General features: G+C 44.8%; 1 protein-coding gene across 5 annotated transcripts in view; it reads left to right on the forward strand.

Annotated features, from left to right (window-relative positions):
* Positions 1-16580, forward strand: part of BAALC (BAALC binder of MAP3K1 and KLF4) — a 106633-nt gene that overhangs the window by 12362 nt on the left and 77691 nt on the right. Inside the window, exons 1-2 of one of the 5 annotated variants that reach the window (XM_077846855.1) lie at positions 12932-13012; positions 15221-15269. In XM_077846855.1, coding sequence (XP_077702981.1) covers positions 12947-13012; positions 15221-15269 — 115 coding nt within the window. In that variant the 5' untranslated portion in view covers positions 12932-12946. Of the gene's footprint in view, positions 1-7865; positions 7973-12931; positions 13013-13328; positions 13575-15220; positions 15270-16580 lie in introns of those variants that run through there. The other 4 variants (XM_077846853.1, XM_077846856.1, XM_077846851.1 and 1 more) reach the window with 4 other exon arrangements.

Genomic DNA, 16580 nt, shown 5'->3' on the forward strand with positions numbered 1-16580 from the left:
TAAGTATGCTTTCTCTGGAAGGTAGTCATTTACAGCAGGAGGGCCTCCCAGAATATTGAATCCAGCATATTACCAGTGGAAGTCTTTATTTTCAAATGTAGACATGCTTATTCCTGTGAGATTAAAGGGTAATCCAGCCATGGTGGGAGAGTTATTCATCCAGTAGAGACAGTTTGGCATCCCACACGGTAGGAGGGTTGAAGGAGCCAGGAACATGGGGGAGGGGGGATGGTCTGTGCATAGATAATTGCTGCTGTTGTGTATTGGGTTCCACTCTGGGTATCTTGCTGAGGCCTGATGAGGCAAGAAGCAGGGTCACAACAAATTCTACAGTGTTATTTGTGTCTGCATCTATCTTTTTCTTCCCTCTTATTTCAGGGAAGGAGGTGTTCCTCCCATATTAACTTCTGTCCCCACCCTGTGGTTTTGGGATTCCATCCCTCTAGTCTTCTCAGGGATTTTGCTCCTTCTAGAATCCTCCCTCTGCTGCATCATCAGCCTCCCCCACCCCCCCCCCCCACACCCCTTGGTAGACAATTTTCATGCCCAATGCGTGCCATTTCCTATCTTTATAAAACCCACTCTTGACCCAAGCTGCCATCCCTTTTAGAACCAAATTCCCTTTAGAACCAAATATCTCCAAAACACTTGGCTCTACATGCCCCTCTCACTTCTTCACTTTCCATTTACTTTTATTTTCTCTTTGGTTTTTATTTTTAGTGAGGTAATGCACCCACACTTTTTAGTCAAGTAGTTCTATAAGGCTTGTTATGAAAAAGTCCCCTGCTCTGCTTCCCCCATCAACGAGAGCTACTTATAACTCTTTTGGCTGATTTTTTTTTTTTTTTTTTTTTTTTTTTTTGGTATTTAACTCTGTGTTTTTAAATAAAATGCTAGTATCAAGTTACTTCTTGGTCCCTCAATTTCAGGCACTCTTAGGCAATTTTGTTTACTGACTCCTGCTTTGAGAGAGTGAAGACTTGACTTAGTTTTTACCATCATTCCTTCCTCTTGCCACAGCACTCACATGTACTCTTACATCAGGGTAAGGATATGGTCAGCTTACAGTTTTGCTTGATTCACAAATCAGTGTCTATTATGATATCAAAAGCTGAGCCATGTTGTAAATCTAGATGGCTTTTTCTTTCTTATGCAATCTTTAATTCTCCTTGAGAATGCCTTTTTTTATTTGCTTAGTTTCCATGTACTTATCACCAGTTCAACTGCAAGCTGTCACTATTTAACTCTTCTCTCAAACCTTTTAGCTTTCACTATCAATTTTGTTTCTTCTCTTGAGGAATTCTCTCCCAGAGCCTTGTGACCTTTGCAAATTTAGATCTTCTCCAGCTGCCTTCTTGAGTTGGTGTAGGTGGCACTGTCTTCTAGGAGGTCCCTTTACCATCAGCCTGGGGATTCTCTTCATCTGTTTCTTTGGTCTTGAGTCCAAACTCTTCTTCCTTTCTGTTTTTGTGGGACACATCTTCCAGTTGCTTCCTGAATAAAGTGGATGGGAGGTAAATTTGGGGGGAACTTGCAAATGAAACTGCCTGCATTCTAAGCTTTTGCTTAATAGGTGGTTGGGCTGGGTATAAAAAGAATCTAGGTTGAAAATAACTTCCTCAGAATTTTGAAGGCAATGTTTTAGTTTGATCTAGCCTCCAGTGTTATGAATGAGAAGTCCAAAGACATTCTGATTCTTAATCCTCTGAATGTCACCTATTTTCTCTTGGGAAGTCTGTAGGCTCTTCCCTTTGTCCCCAGTGTTCTGAAATTTTACAATGATGTGTTTCAGGATAGGTTTATCTTAATCTCTTTTGACAGTTTAACTCTAGGAAATTTTCTTGAATTATTTCATTGATGATTTCCTTCCCTTTGTGTTTTCACATCTCTTTCTGGAATCCCTATTATTTGGGTGTTGGAACTCCTAGACAGGTCCTGTAATTTCCATATATTTTCTTTCCTATACTCCATTTATTGGCTTTTTGGCCTAAGTTTTATTCTTCTAGCCCTTCTACTGAATCTTTCATTTCTGCCATCACAAATTTAATTTCCAAGGGCTTTAAGTTGTTGTTTGTTCTCTGAAGGTAAAATTACTTGCAATCTGGTTTTCTTTCATGGTTGTAGCATCTCCTCTAATATCTCTGAGGATACTGAATATATATCATTTTCTGGAAGTTTCCCTCATCTTGTATTGTTTTTATTTTCTCCAAGTAGCTCTTTCATATGACAGGCTTTCTTCGGCTATTTTGTAATAGTTGCTGTCTGCTTATGCTTGACAGTAGGGACCAAAAAGCTGATTCAAAGCTTTGTTAACATGAGCGGAGCTTATCAACTGTGAGTTTCACAAGAGGGCAATCTCACCTGGGTGTTTTCTTGGGTAACCCTGATGTAGGTATCTTGCCTCTGGACTGGACAATTTCCCAAGAGAATCTTTCCTGCCTGTGTTCTGGAAAGTGAGGAAGGGAAGAGCCCTGAGGAGTCTCAGCACACATAAACATACAATCTCTTTATCTTTCTGCTTGGTGCCCCAGTCTAGAGACCCATTGTTTTATCTTTCCAGAGAATGAAGCCTTTGGGAGGTGGGGGGGAGAGCCAGCAAATGACTCTTCAGCACGTGGTAGGGGTTTTGCAGATACAACTGTTCTTAGGACTGCTTTCAACCAATTCTCCTTGTTCTAATGCCAATTCCTAGCCCCCTTGCCTTACCTCCGCATTTAAAGTTTCCTGGTGCCACCAGTCTCTGAGACTTTGAAGTGTAAATGGTGTTGGTTTGAGGCTTCCTCACTGCTGACTTGGGATCCAGCTTTCTTCAACCTACTTAATCAGCTAAAACTTATCTATGTGATTGTCAGCTTTCACAGTGTTGTGGTAGTTCTGTGCTCTCCCCTTCTCACCATACTTCTGGGTTTATAGTAAAGATGATCATGTCATTGTTGTTTATGTGGAGTGTCAAGGGGGAGTCAAGCTGGATGGGTGTGTTCACACCCTTATTAACCTACCCTCTGGGGGCACCTGGTTGGCTCAGTCAGTTAAATGTCTGCCTTCTACTCAGATCATGATCCTGGAGTCCTGGAATCAAGCCCCACATTGGGTTCCCTCCTCTATGGGGAACCTGCTTCTCCTTCTCCCTCTGCCCATATGCCCACTCATGTACACGGTTGTGCGCCACACACACGCACACTCTCTCTCTCTCTCTCAAATAAATAAATAAATAAATAAATAAATAAATAAATAAAACCTTAAAAAAAAAAAAAAGCAAACCCCACCCTCTGGCTCTACCTCCACCAACATCTCTCTACCAATGTCACCAGTGACTCTGTTCCCAAACCCAACACGCTGTTCTTCGTCCCTGACCTGAAACCTCTCAGCAGCGTTTGTCAGAATGAAACGTCCTCTTCTTAGCAGGTTCTTTTCTCTTAGCTTCTGAGACACCACTTCCCATTTCTCTGATGTCCCCTTCTCAGTGTTCTTCTAAAGTTCATTTTCCTCTACTAGTTCTCTGAAGAGTGGATTCTTTGGGGTGGATCCAGGCCATCCTCTCTTCTCTCCCTGTACACTCTCTTCTTTCTCCTTAGGGAATCCCACACTTTTGTTTGTGGTTCGAACACTGACCTTCCTTGATCTCCCATCTTCTCTCACCTCCCAGCGATGTTTGACTTCAAAGCATCTAAAATGGAACTCCTGATATTTTTTCTCTAAATTTATTTCTTATCAAATTTTCCTTACCCACCCCATTATACAAGCAGAAATCTGTCGTGTTTTCTTTTCTTTCTTTTTTTTTAAAGATTTTATTTTTATTTATTTACTCATGAGAGACTCAGAGAGAGAGAGAGGCAGAGACACAGGCTGAGAGAGAAGCAGGTTCCATGCAGTGAGCCCGATGTGGGACTTGATCCTAGGTCTCTAGGATCATGCCCTGGGCGAAAGGCAGATACTTAACCACTGAGCCATCCAGGTGTCCCCATTCTTGTTTTCTCTATCTTCCTTACCCCAGCATCCAAGACATCGGCCAGCTTTCCTGATTCTACCTCCATAATGTGCCTCCAGTCTACCCATCTTCACTGCCACCTTCCTTAGTCTCTAAGCTGCTGTCATCGGTCTCTTGCTTTGATGATTGCCAACAATCTGCACACTGGTCTCCCTACCTTTTTTCTCTTGGCTCCCTAAAACCAGTTCTCTACACAAGTGATCTTTTAAAAACGAAACAGCAGATTAGTTTCTCTTCTGAGAAAAATACTTTGTGTTGCTCTAACAACAAAATCCACACTTGTTACCATGTCTACACTAGACGTGGCTTCTCTACTGGGCACCCCTGCCACCACTTCTGAGTGCTGCAGTCTCCTATAGAACACAGAGCTCTAGGGAGCCCTGGGTGGCGCAGCGGTTTAGCGCCTGCCTTTGGCCCAGGGCGCGATCCTGGAGACCCGGGATCGAATCCCACATCGGGCTCCCGGTGCATGGAGCCTGCTTCTCCCTCTGCCTATGTCTCTGCCTCTCTCTCTGTGTGTGACTATCATAAATAAATAAAAATTAAAAAAAAAAAAAAGAACACAGAGCTCTAGACATGCTGGAGCACATGTCTTTCCTATTTTTCTATATGTTTTATCTGGTTAGTAGAGTGCCGAAGGAGTGAAATTTATGCCCTAATATCAGACCACTGCAAAATTTTAAAAATCTTATTTACTGAGGTATAACTGACATATATTAGCTTCAGATGGACAACATAGCAATTCCATGTCTGTACACATTGTGAAATGATCACCACCAGAAGTCTAGTTACTATCCACCTACACTCAGCTGTGTTTAAATATGCAATACAGTATCATTTCCTATGGTCACCATGCTCTACATTACATCCCCAGGACTTACTTTATAACTGAAGTTATGCCTTTTGACCACCTTCACCTATTTCACCCACTTTCCACCCCACCACCTCTGGCAACCACCACAGGCAGGTTTGAGTGGAACTATTTTCTCGTTTTGCTTCCAGCTGTCTCCTTTCTATAGGCTTTGGGCACAAGTTCATAGAGGAAGAGAGCTCAGAGGACTGGGGACATGCGTGAGGTGGGAGGCGATCTGGATAACCACCGTGAGGCTGCACCAAGAATCTTCCTTCTCTCTGACAGCTATGACCTTGCTTTCTGAGCAGGCTTGCTTTCCCCAGATCTTCTTCGCAGGAGGCATTCAGTCTCCCTGGAGCTTTGTCCGGAAAGATTTAACTATTTAGCTTTAACTTGTTCTCACCACGACCACTTACTTTCCTTTAATTCTCTAATCATCCTCCCACCTCACACCTTTTCCCCCTAAAATGTCTCTCCATACATTTTTGAGCCACCAAAAGAGAGACACTGTTTTGCCTGTACAGGGTTTATTCAGTCAGGCACCTTTTTTCTCTTTTTCCCCCCCACAACCCTAATTCTATTCTTGTTTGAGATGCTCTGATAAGCATGAAACCACCTGCTTTCTGACCTGTGATAGCAGCAGTTCCCTGAGGTTCCTGAGTAAGTTGTTTGCTGTTAGCTGAGAACTTGAAATGCACATCAGTTAATTCAACCTTATGAAGGAATCTATCAGGAGGTAGAATCAACAATGCACATAATCAAAACATTCCACCAGCCCACACATAATTTTTACTAGCTTGTTTCTCCCTGGTGCTGCCAGGATAAACACCCTATGCAATATAGAAAATCAACATAGAAATCAAATCCTTGTTCTCCTATTCATGCTTGTTCCTGGATTTGGTCATGTGACTGTTTATGAGGGAGTTTATTAGTGTGGAGTATTTTTCACCCTATTCCAGTAACTATTCTATTTTTCTCAATTCTGAATAGGATTACTATCCGCATAGACACTGCTTGGAATTGGAAAATTTCTCCGAAGGTCCTAATAATCTTCATTTTTCATCCTGTGAATAGTAGGAGCACATATAGCTTTCCCAAATGGGATTGCCCTTGGAGAAGTCCTCTCCTTAGATGTTTGCAGGTAGCCAGTCCCATCCGAACGGCTTTCAAATGCCAGACTGGCAAGGTGACCAATGGGTGCACTTTGGTGTCACATAGACCCGCGTTTAAATCTTGACTTAGGTATTATGGTTGACATGGGCGAGACACTTAACCTTTGTCAGTCTCAGTGTCTCATTATAAAAATGGGGCTTTAATATCACCTACCTCCCAGCATTGCTGTGAGAATTAAATGAGCTAATCCATATGCCTATTATAGAGGGACTGGGACATAAAAGTACTCCATAAATGTTAGCTAGAATTAGTCATAGGAGCTGGGTGGAGGACACTGCCTCCCCCCAAGTGTACCTGTTCCAGTCTGAGAAGCCTGTCGGTATGCACCAAAGGTCTGTCTGATACACTGTTCATCAGGTAGGGCGTCCTTGTGGGGATGGATGGTCACCCTCCAGAGCCCCCCGTTGGTTTCCACGGTCACCTCTGGATGCAAAACACAGCTGCATCTGTGCAGAAAGCTGATCCTGCCTATGAGCTCTGCCTCTCTGGCCAGAGGTGGAAACACAAAGGGAGAAGGGCCTCCATACTCTTGGAGCCCCCTTGGGGTTAACTTAACTTGTTCTTGCCCTGTTTTTATTTAAATAAACAAAATAAAATCTTTAAAAATAAATAAAAACAGTTTGTTTATTAATTAATTAATTAATTTATGTGAGAGAGAAAGATAGAGACAGACAGAGACAGAGACAGAGATAGTGAAAGAGCTGGAGGAGGGACAAGAGAGAGAGAAGCAGCCCCCTACTACCTGCCCCACCCACTCACCCCAGCAGGGAGCCTGCCTCAGGGCTTGATCCAGAGACTCTGGGATCCTGACCTGAGTGGAAGGCAGACACTTCACCAAGACACCCAGTAGCCCCAAGAATAAAATATTTTTAAAGATTAAAACAATAGCTAACCTCTACTGAACACTAGCAACACCATGAAGCATAGGTAGTGTGCTTATCTCCATTTCATAGATGAGAGCAAGCACAGAATGTGCCTCTGCTCTCACATGAGCAAGCATCAGAGTCCAAACTGGAGCACATGTTCATTCAAGGGGGAAAAATGCAAAAAACATTCTAAATCCTTGATTTAATGACCCTCAAATGCAAGCAGAGTCAGATCAACCTCCCTCTCATGGGCAATGTATTGGGAGCTTCATGCAAATGGACAACTTCTGTTTTCCAAATGCCCTGCAGGCTGCCTCAGCTTCTCTGCCATCTCTCCCAAGCTGCCAGCAATCTCAGGAGGCAGAATTTTTGCTGGGTTATTACAAATGAAAGACCCGTTGTCTGCCTTGCTCATTTTTCCCCCCTTCCCTCTCTTTACTGTAATCAGGAAGTCATGTTTTTCATTTAGGATAAGGTGATTACTTTTCTATTGACCAAAGACAAACAGAAAGCTTTCCATGTTAATTTTACAAGACAGGATTGAGAGATGGCCTGACTTCCCTGCGTCCCAGCCCTGTCTCTTACATCTATACCATATTTGATGAAGGCGTCAATCCCAATAGCAACAATCAAGGTGGCATGGACAGTGTAACTGACTGTGGTCCTTTTCACCCTTATCTGGGAAAGAATGAATAAAAGTCACCATCTGTCCCCCTGAGCTTTGCCATGCTGTGGTCTGACTTTATGCATGAGTACAGTTAACAGCTTGCTCCACCAAAGGAGTAATATAAGTATGAAAATTAATTTGCACTTTTTCACTTGCCCAGGATTCATTTTTATTTGCTCTGACTCAGTAAGGCAAGCAACTCTTTGCAAAGGGAAATGAATAAGATATACCACATCTCTTTAATGATTGGAGGTCCAGGTTAAGGGTCATATAGGTAAGCAAACAGCAAACAAAAAATTGTGCTTTATTTTCTTTCAGAGAAAGAGTCTCAAGTATCTGGTCTACTCTGTGCTACAGGAACATTTCTGAGAATGGTCAAGAGCCGAAGCCACAGTTTGCCTCCATGCTCCAGACCATGGTCAGAGGTGAGGAGAACATTCTGTTCCTGTCCTTGAGCTTGGCCTTAGAAACCCTGTACTCCTGGACTCCTGGACTCCTGGCATTGTAAACCAGTAGCAGAGGACAGAATCTATCCCATCTCTTTTGGTTCCTCTCTTTTCATCACATTATATTCTGAAGTGCCTGCTGATTCTCTTTTTTTTTCCCCCCAAAGATTTTATTTATTCATTCATGAGAGACAGAGAGAAGCAGAGACACAGGCGGAGGGAGAAGCAGGCTCCCTGCGGGGAGCCTGGTACAGGACTCCATCCCAGGATCCCCAGGATCATGCCCTGAGCCAAAGGCAGACGCTGAACCAAACCACCAAGCCACCCAGGTGCCCTGCCTGCTGATTCTCAAACTACTTTTCAGATTCACATGCTGTCAAAATCCTCTTGGGTTCAAGGTAAAGCTTCAGTCAGGAGAACTGATGCACAGAACTGGGATCATTGTTCTTAATAAACACTGTAGACAGCACCATGCAAAGCCATAGAAAATGCTTTCTCCAAGCTTGGGAAGAAGTTACAACCTGCCCTTCCTTTGCTCTAAAGAGAAGGAAGCCTCCTTGGGTACAGACTGAGATGTAGGCTCCAGTCTTCCTCCTCCCTACATTTAGAGTAACGTTTGGCAAATGATTCAACCTTACCTTGTTTCAGGTGAAGAGGAAGTACAGAGGCAATACTGTGAATTCACCCAGTGTGATGCTAGGGGACATAGAGAAAGATGGTGCTAAAGGGCCCTAGGAATATGTTGTGCTATGTGCACGCTTATTCAAAGCCTCCAGGCTTTCTGAATTCTCTTTGGAATTAATCCCGTGGGACAGGGCCTCTCTGGATTTCTTCCCATCCCTTTTTCTTTTAACTATTACAGTCTACAATTTGAAGTTCTGTCATTTTAAAAACATCACACATCCACTTCACCAGCAGCAGATTTTTCTCTCCAGGCTGTTTCTAGAAGAATGTGGCTCATATTCCCCAGTGAGAGAACAAATCGATTATTCACTAAATTTTTTTTTAAAGATTTTATTTATTTATTCATGAGAGGCACACAGATAGAAGAGAGACATAGGCAGAGGGAGAAGCAGGCTCCCTGCAGGGAGCCGGATATGGGACTCGATCCCAGGACCCGGGATCACAACCTGAGTCAAAGGCACTCAACCATTGAGCCACCCAGGTGTTCTTATTTGTTATATCTTATCAATTAGCTACTACTTCACAGAAAGGAAATATAATGAAATCAGAAACTTGGAAACACCGGCAATTGCATTGTCCTGGGTTTTCCTGTGGAGTATAACAAAGCACCATAGGACATTCATCCAGGCACAGAGATAAATTCTGAAGAATTTGCTGAATCTCTTTAGAATTAATCCAGAGGAGCTGGCCTCTCTTCTCCTGAGAATTACTTGGTTTAAAGATTCATGGGGATAATTTACAGTGTTTAGTTTCACATTTAAATTTAATCTTCTCCATCTGTGTTTTGGGGTAACATAGGCAAATTTTTTTTTCCACTTTCACCCTTTCTAACCTCTTAAACCAAGTCCAAAACTCATTAATCTTGCTGTTACAATATTTCAGTTTCTCTTTTTGGTTTTCTCTCTGGTAGTCATGTTTACCCTGTATCACTTGAACTCCAGTGCCACATAACTCCCCAAGGATGGAGTCATTCTTTAAAGGTGAGAGATGAGGAACTGGACCCATGTGACACTTGTCAGCTTTTTTTTACCCAGATGTGAGGAATGCAATTAGATTTTGTGCTATGGGGTGTTAACTTGGAGCTATTTTCCTTTACAATAAAATTACAATCTGTAGATCAATGAGGATGTGTCAGCCAGTCAAGATTGGAGAACAAGAGGGATGCTCAATGGGTACTACTTGATAATCCTCCACACAAAGGGCATGGAGCTACACTTCTGGTTTGCTCACTAATTTGGAATCGTGGGATACTCACTGAAATTTGGTATTCAGGATTAAAGAGATTTATCTGGGGTCTGCATCCTGTTGGCCAGAATTATTGCTGCTATAGTTGCTGCTATTGCTGCTGCTATTTGTGTTACTTTTTCACTTGGAAAATTTGAAACTTATAAGGCAGTGAATCTGTCTGTACTCTTTTTTCAGATGACTGATCCTGCGGGCAGGTTGAGGGTCCATCTGTTCTGTGACTGTTTCCATGGAGGTCTCCCTTCTTCAACTCGTGGCAGTTGGGCAGAGCCCTGTGATGCTAGGCCACATAAATAAGATCCGTAGGTGGAAGGGCTTTGGTCCCTAAAGCCCTCTGCTCCAGTTTCCATAGAAACAAGCTAACGGTGATACCCACCACAGGGCTCTTAAAGCCACAGATACTTTATTCTGAGAATTCCATTGTGTTACAAATACCACTCAACAATAGTTTTTTTAAAAAATTTTTTAAAGATTTTATTTATTCATGAAAGACACAGAGAGACAGGCAGAGACATAGGCAGAGGGAGAAGCAGGCTCACTGCAGGGAGCTTGATGTAGGACTTGATCCCAGGACCCCGGGATCCTGCTCTTAGCCAAAGGCAGACGCTCAAACACTGAGCCACTGAGGTGTCTCTCAGCAATAGCTTTTAAAGGCATAATCTACTTCATTGCTCTGGATGGGTTTTGCTAAGGCTTTCAATTCCTTGTTGCAACCCTACCTCCTTTAAAATAATTATTTTTGTTGTTGCTTTTATTTTATATATACATGTATGTATGTAGGCTCCATGCCCAGCATGAAGCCCAATGCAGGGCTTGAACTCACAACTCTGAGATTAAGACCTGAGCTGAGGTCAAGAGTTGGGCATTTAACTGATTGAACCACCCAGGCATCTCTGCTGTTGCTTTGAAACTTCATGGGAAAAAGTGACCATTTCATGCCAGTTGAGTTATAGATTCTGAACAGATGGTTTAAGATAATTTATTATGCCTTATGTATTTACGTTTATTACATTTGTTCCTAAAGTTTTGGGAGAAAATTTAGTTCCAACTAAAGAGTCATAATTAAAAGAGCAAAGAAAAAAAAAAAAAAAGAGCCAAGAGCCAGCAATCAGAGGTCCCAAGTGTACTGATTGAAAATTCAGTTCTGCCAGAGATCACACTTTACTTTGTGATTTTGGGTGATACCACAAACCTCTCTGGGCTATGATTTCCTAGTTGGTAAAATCAAAGGACTAGATCAGATGATCTCTAACTTTTTCTAGGTTCAAAATTTCTCTGAATTTGTGGTGTTATATAGTAAAAGAAGAGATTCCATGAAAAAATAGGATGTTGCTCTGTCGATGATTATGCAGGAATGGTGGTAAGAAATTTGCAGGAAGGTTGCTAGTAACATCATGGAAAAAGGAAGGAAGGAAAAGAAAAATATCATTTTCCTAACTTCTGTGTGGTAAGAATTTCACAGACATTATCTCATGTGAAAATACATCATTTCAGTGATTTCCTCCTTCAGGGATGCCATTTTTGCTTCTTGCCCCAAATGTGCATGATAGCTAACAGTGATTGAGTGATTGAGTGTTTTTTGGTGCCAGGCACTCTTCCAAGCACTTTACACATACTAAGACAATTTATTATCCCCATTCACAGAGAAGAAGCTGAGGCACAGAGAGGTTAGGAAACACGCCCAACGTTGTCCAGTTGGTAAGTGGCAGAGCCAAGCTCCAAACTCAGAGTTGGGCCCTAGGTCTGTGCTCTTAACCACATCCCCATATTGCCTCTTGTCATTTATTCATTTAAAAAATATATATATGAGAGGCACCTGGGTTGCTCAGTTGGTTAAGCATCTGCCCTTAGCTCAGGTCATGGTCCCAGGTTCCTGGGATCAAGTCCAGCATAGGGCTGCCTACTCAGTGGGGAGCCTGCTTTTCCCTTTCCCTCTGCCTGCCTCTCCCCCTACTTGTGCTCACTCTCTCTCTCTTTCTCTCAAATAAATAAATAAAATCCTTTAAAAAAAGAAAATATTTGATGAACATTGATTATTTGAAGGTAATGCCCTAGAATTGGTCTATCTACTGGATGCTACATAGTATAGGCAATGTAGTCTATATTCTATATGTTATGTATTACATAGTGAATACTACCCCTTTATTCTTTATACTTTATAAGATGTATTAAACAGTACACACTACAGTCTATATACAATGAGTAATATACACAATATGTTACATGGGTATTATATATATAGAAGTGTTTTTCCATAATATGTATTTAGTAAATATATATTGAATGAATGAAAACAATACTCATTCAGCATCATGTTCTGTTCTGGCAGGGCTGGGTCATTGAGGATTTATTCTTCCAATTCTTACCTTTTCCTAGCTCTCACTACGGGTAGTTTCCTTCTTTTACCAGGTGTTCCGGCTTCTTTGGGACAGGTAAATTCACTGGCCTACCCAAGTCCGAGCTCTAGTGTGCAACAAGTTGCTAAGTGTGCAACTTAGCAACTTGAATGAATGGAAGGCTGACAGCTGGGCAGTGGACACAGGGATGTCTAGGCTGCAAGTGGGACTGGAGGGAAGCCAGCCATGCCTCCCAGCCCCATCCAGAGAGGGTGTCCTGGATGCTCAACAGTTCCTGATCCTTGTTTTGCTCTCTTGAAAACAAAGTTCAAAGTCACAAAACTGGAAAGGTGTTAGTGATAGAGTCTAGTCCAACTTTCTCAGAGATCATAGGCTCCCCCTTCTACTCTCCAAACCAGTTAAGACCAGGCAAGGGCTCTGTTTTTTAAATTCTTGTGGCATTACTCTCTGCCCATTTGGGGGGCTTGTCCTCAGCTCTACCGCTTTGAAACAAGTGGTGAGAATGCTTGGGATCCTTTCCCAAGGGCTTCAGTTCTCTCCAGAATAGAGGAATGGGAGGAAGGGAGGAGAAAAGGGATGAAGGAAGGAAGGAAGGAAGGAAGGAAGGAAGGAAGGAAGGAAGGAAGGAAGGAAGGAAAGAACGGTGCACGGATGAATAGGTGAACAGATGAATGGACGGCCCGGCGGGTGTGCGGACGGCTGGGTGCGCCGGCCCCTGGAGGCGGTAATCCCGGTAATCCCGCCCTGCGGGGCCGAAGCCCTCTAGGGACCCCCGCCTCCCTCTCATTCCCCGGCCGCCGCCCCGGAGGGGGAGGGGGAGCGGGAGCGGGAGCGGGAGCCGAGGCCGAGGCCGAGGGTGCGGGTGAGGGGACGCGAGCGTGGGAGGGAGGGCCTCGCAGGCGAGGAGGAGGGCGGGGGGCGGCGGGCGCGGCTGGAGCCGGGAGCCGGGAGCCGGGAGCCGGGAGCCGGGCGGGCTGCGGGCTGCGGGCTGCGGGCTGCGGGCGGGCGGGCGGGCACGCGATGTCGCCGCCGCCTCGCCGGCCTGGGCTGCGCCGCCGGGGCTGAGCCGCCGGGGCTGAGCCGCCGCCGGAGCCGCGAGCCGCCGGGCCGCCGGGCGCGCCCGCAGCGCGGGAGGATGGGCTGTGGCGGGAGCCGGGCGGATGCCATCGAGCCCCGCTACTACGAGAGCTGGACCCGGGAGACCGAGTCCACCTGGCTCACCTACACCGACTCGGACGCGCCGCCCAGCGCCGCTGCCGCGGACAGCGGCCCCGAGGCGGGCGGCCTGCAGGCGGGTGAGTGAGCGGGAGGGGCCGGGCGGCCGGCGCCGCGGCGCGGGGGGCGGGAGGACAGACCGACCGACGCAGGCCCAGGGCGCGGGGCAGCGGGACGCCCCTGCGGCGGCGGAGCCCATCCCCGGAGCCCCGCGGCCCCGCAGCCCCGCGGCCCCGCGGGGGTCACCCACCCGGCACGCCCCGGCCCCCGGCCCCCGCCCCCCGGGCCCCCCGCGCCCCCCGCGCCCCCCGCGCCCCCCGGCCCCCGCCCCTCGGTCCCGCCGCGTCTCCGAGCACCGGCTGCTGGCCCCTCCCTCTCTGCCGCGGTGCCCAGGCGGGCGCCTGACCCCGATCGCTCGGCTGGCGCCTTCCGTCCCCGCAGGGAGGGAGTTCCCTCGGGCGGCGAAAGCCCGAAAACCGGAGTTGGGCCCCCGCTCGCCCGCGCGGCCCTTGAGCCTGCTTCTCCATCACTCGGTCCACGGCACGGACCTGCCTGCCCACCTCGTGGTGCCGCCGTGCTCCCTGCGAGGCAGCATTACGGCTGTGGATTACATGCCCGGAACAGCCCTCTCTAGCAGAGAGCTAATAGAAGGATATGCAAAGAACTTTCTGGTCCAGTCACAAATCAGAGGGCTTTTTTTTTTTTTTTTTTTTTTTTTTTTAAAGCAGATGCTAATAGCTAATAACCGTAGAGAGACTTACCTTTAGTCCTAAACATGTTGGTGGAAAAGGACAAACACGTTGTCAAAAGTCAGATCATTATTTGCATAAAAATATTTTAACTGTTTCTGGATCCCTTTACGTTGTTTTGAATTTTTGAATAATGAATTCAAAATTTTTGAATAAGGAAACCTGAGCTAGAAAATAATGTTAAAGGGCGTCTGGGTGGCTCAGTCAGTTAAGTGTCTGCCTTAGGTTTCAGGTCATGAGCTCAGGGTCCTGGGATCCAGCATGTTGGGCTCCCTGCTCAGGGGAGAGCCTGCTTCTCCCTCTGCCCCTCCCCTGCTCAAGCTTTCTCTCTCTCAAATAAATAAATAAATAAAATATTTTCTAAAAGAGGAAAACGAGGTTAATTTGAAGCATACTGTAAATTATAAGGAGGAGGAAAGAAATGTGAAAAGTTCAATAATCTTATATCCATGCTTCCTACATAAGAACTGCCACTTTAATCTTGAGAATCAGTCTCTCCATCTTTAAGGATCAAAGCTGGTTCCTTGTCCACATGAACTTGGTGATTCCCTTTTTTAAAAAGCAAGACTGTCAGTGAAAACAGTGGAAGACATAACACTGTGTCTCTAATTTTTCTGACACAGCGGCAGGCGATCATAATGGTTACTTTGTGTTGCTGGTGCTTTCAGCAAGTTTTCAAACGATGCGTTGACTCAGCTCAGTGTCAGAAACAAGGATAAGACATAAGCCTTCAAAAGGGACCTGGTAAATGTTAGATTTAACAGCATTTCCCAAGAAGGTGTGGTGTTTCTCAGCAGAGTCAAAGGCCAGAGCTGCACTCCAAGGAAAAATGGTTAAAAAGATCTAGTGTGAAAAAGAACAAAGTACAGCTTCAAGGCAAGGTTGCCCTGGTGACTGGGAGTGTCTGGTGTGTATGGGTATGAGATGCTTATTATGGGATAGCTAAATGTTCATCTCCGGTACTCATTGCTTTTTAGTCTGCCATCTTGACTCATTGTGCCTCATCGGATTGGGTCCCTGCAACAGGTGCGGCCTGGGACAAGCATGCCCATTTGTGGTTCCTTGCTAAATATGGGGCAGCCTTGCCAGGCAGGTGGTCTTGAAGACGTCCTTGCTACTGAAGTTTGCCCATTTGGATCCATTTAACCTAGATTCTTCAAAGTGCCTTTCTCATCCCACAGCTGTTTTTTTTGTTTGTTTTTGTTTTTTGTTTGTTTTGATTTTTAAGAGAGAGAGAGCATGAGCAGGGTTGGAGTGGGGTAGGGAGAGGCAGAGGGAGAGAGAATTTTAAGCGGGCTCCATCTCAGGACTCTGAGATCATGAGCTGACCTGAAATCAAGAGACAGACGCGTAACCAACTGAGCCTCGCAGGCCCCATCCCGACAGCTGTTCTTTAAAACTGTACCTATTTCCTTGAAATACTCAGCCCAGTTCAAAGATTCCATTTCTTCTGTAGCACTCCCCAACCATCAGCTCCATACTCACGTCTACTGAAAAGTCCCATTTAAGTCTGTCTGCTTATCAATCTTACTTCAGTTTCTTCATCCAGTCCAGACTGAGGGCATGTCACATGACAGTGCTTGATAAATATTTGTTGGATGAATTCTGCATTTTACTGTAGGAAAGGGGCATTTTTTTCTGCCAGTCCTACAAAGGAAAGTAGATCCTGAGCCTTTGGTGCCTGTTTTTAAAGATCCTCTCCACTAGCCAGCAGAATTCAATTAACTTCTTAGATTTGGCTATTTCATAGCCTGGAATTGAAGACTTAGCTGAAACCACAGTATCTGCTATTCATTGCTTCCCTGTGTCACAGCAGCCTGTTTCTTTGTTACAGGAGGAAATTAAATTGGTCTGACATGATTTAGTCCTCATAAAATCAGTTTGCTGGATTGATTCTTACTTCTGTTATCTGATGGGGGTCTTTCAAGGAGAAAAAGAGTCCCTGGGGTTGCCATACCCCAGCCTGCTCAGCCATCCTGTACACGATTAGCATCCCAATATTACTTTGATCACAAGTTCCTTAAGTTACACCCTTAAATATCCCTTCTTGTACTGTTAGGTATTTTCCTAATTTCTTTAGGGAATAAAACAATAATATAATAATTTCTCTAAAGTCCTTCTACTTTATAGTTTTAAATTGCTACAATAATTACTTAGGTAAATGAAAGATGGAGGATTATGAAATTAGGGACTCACAGCAAAATGATTTACCTAAATAAATTGAAATATGTAAAATAAAATGAAGAGCACTCAATATTACCATCAGCTAATGTTTATTGATGACTTACCAAGGGCCAGGTACTGTACAAAGCAGCACTTAACGTAAATCATCTCACT

The sequence above is a fragment of the Canis aureus genome, chromosome 14, assembly GCF_053574225.1.
Source record: "Canis aureus isolate CA01 chromosome 14, VMU_Caureus_v.1.0, whole genome shotgun sequence".
Lineage (NCBI taxonomy): Eukaryota > Metazoa > Chordata > Mammalia > Carnivora > Canidae > Canis > Canis aureus.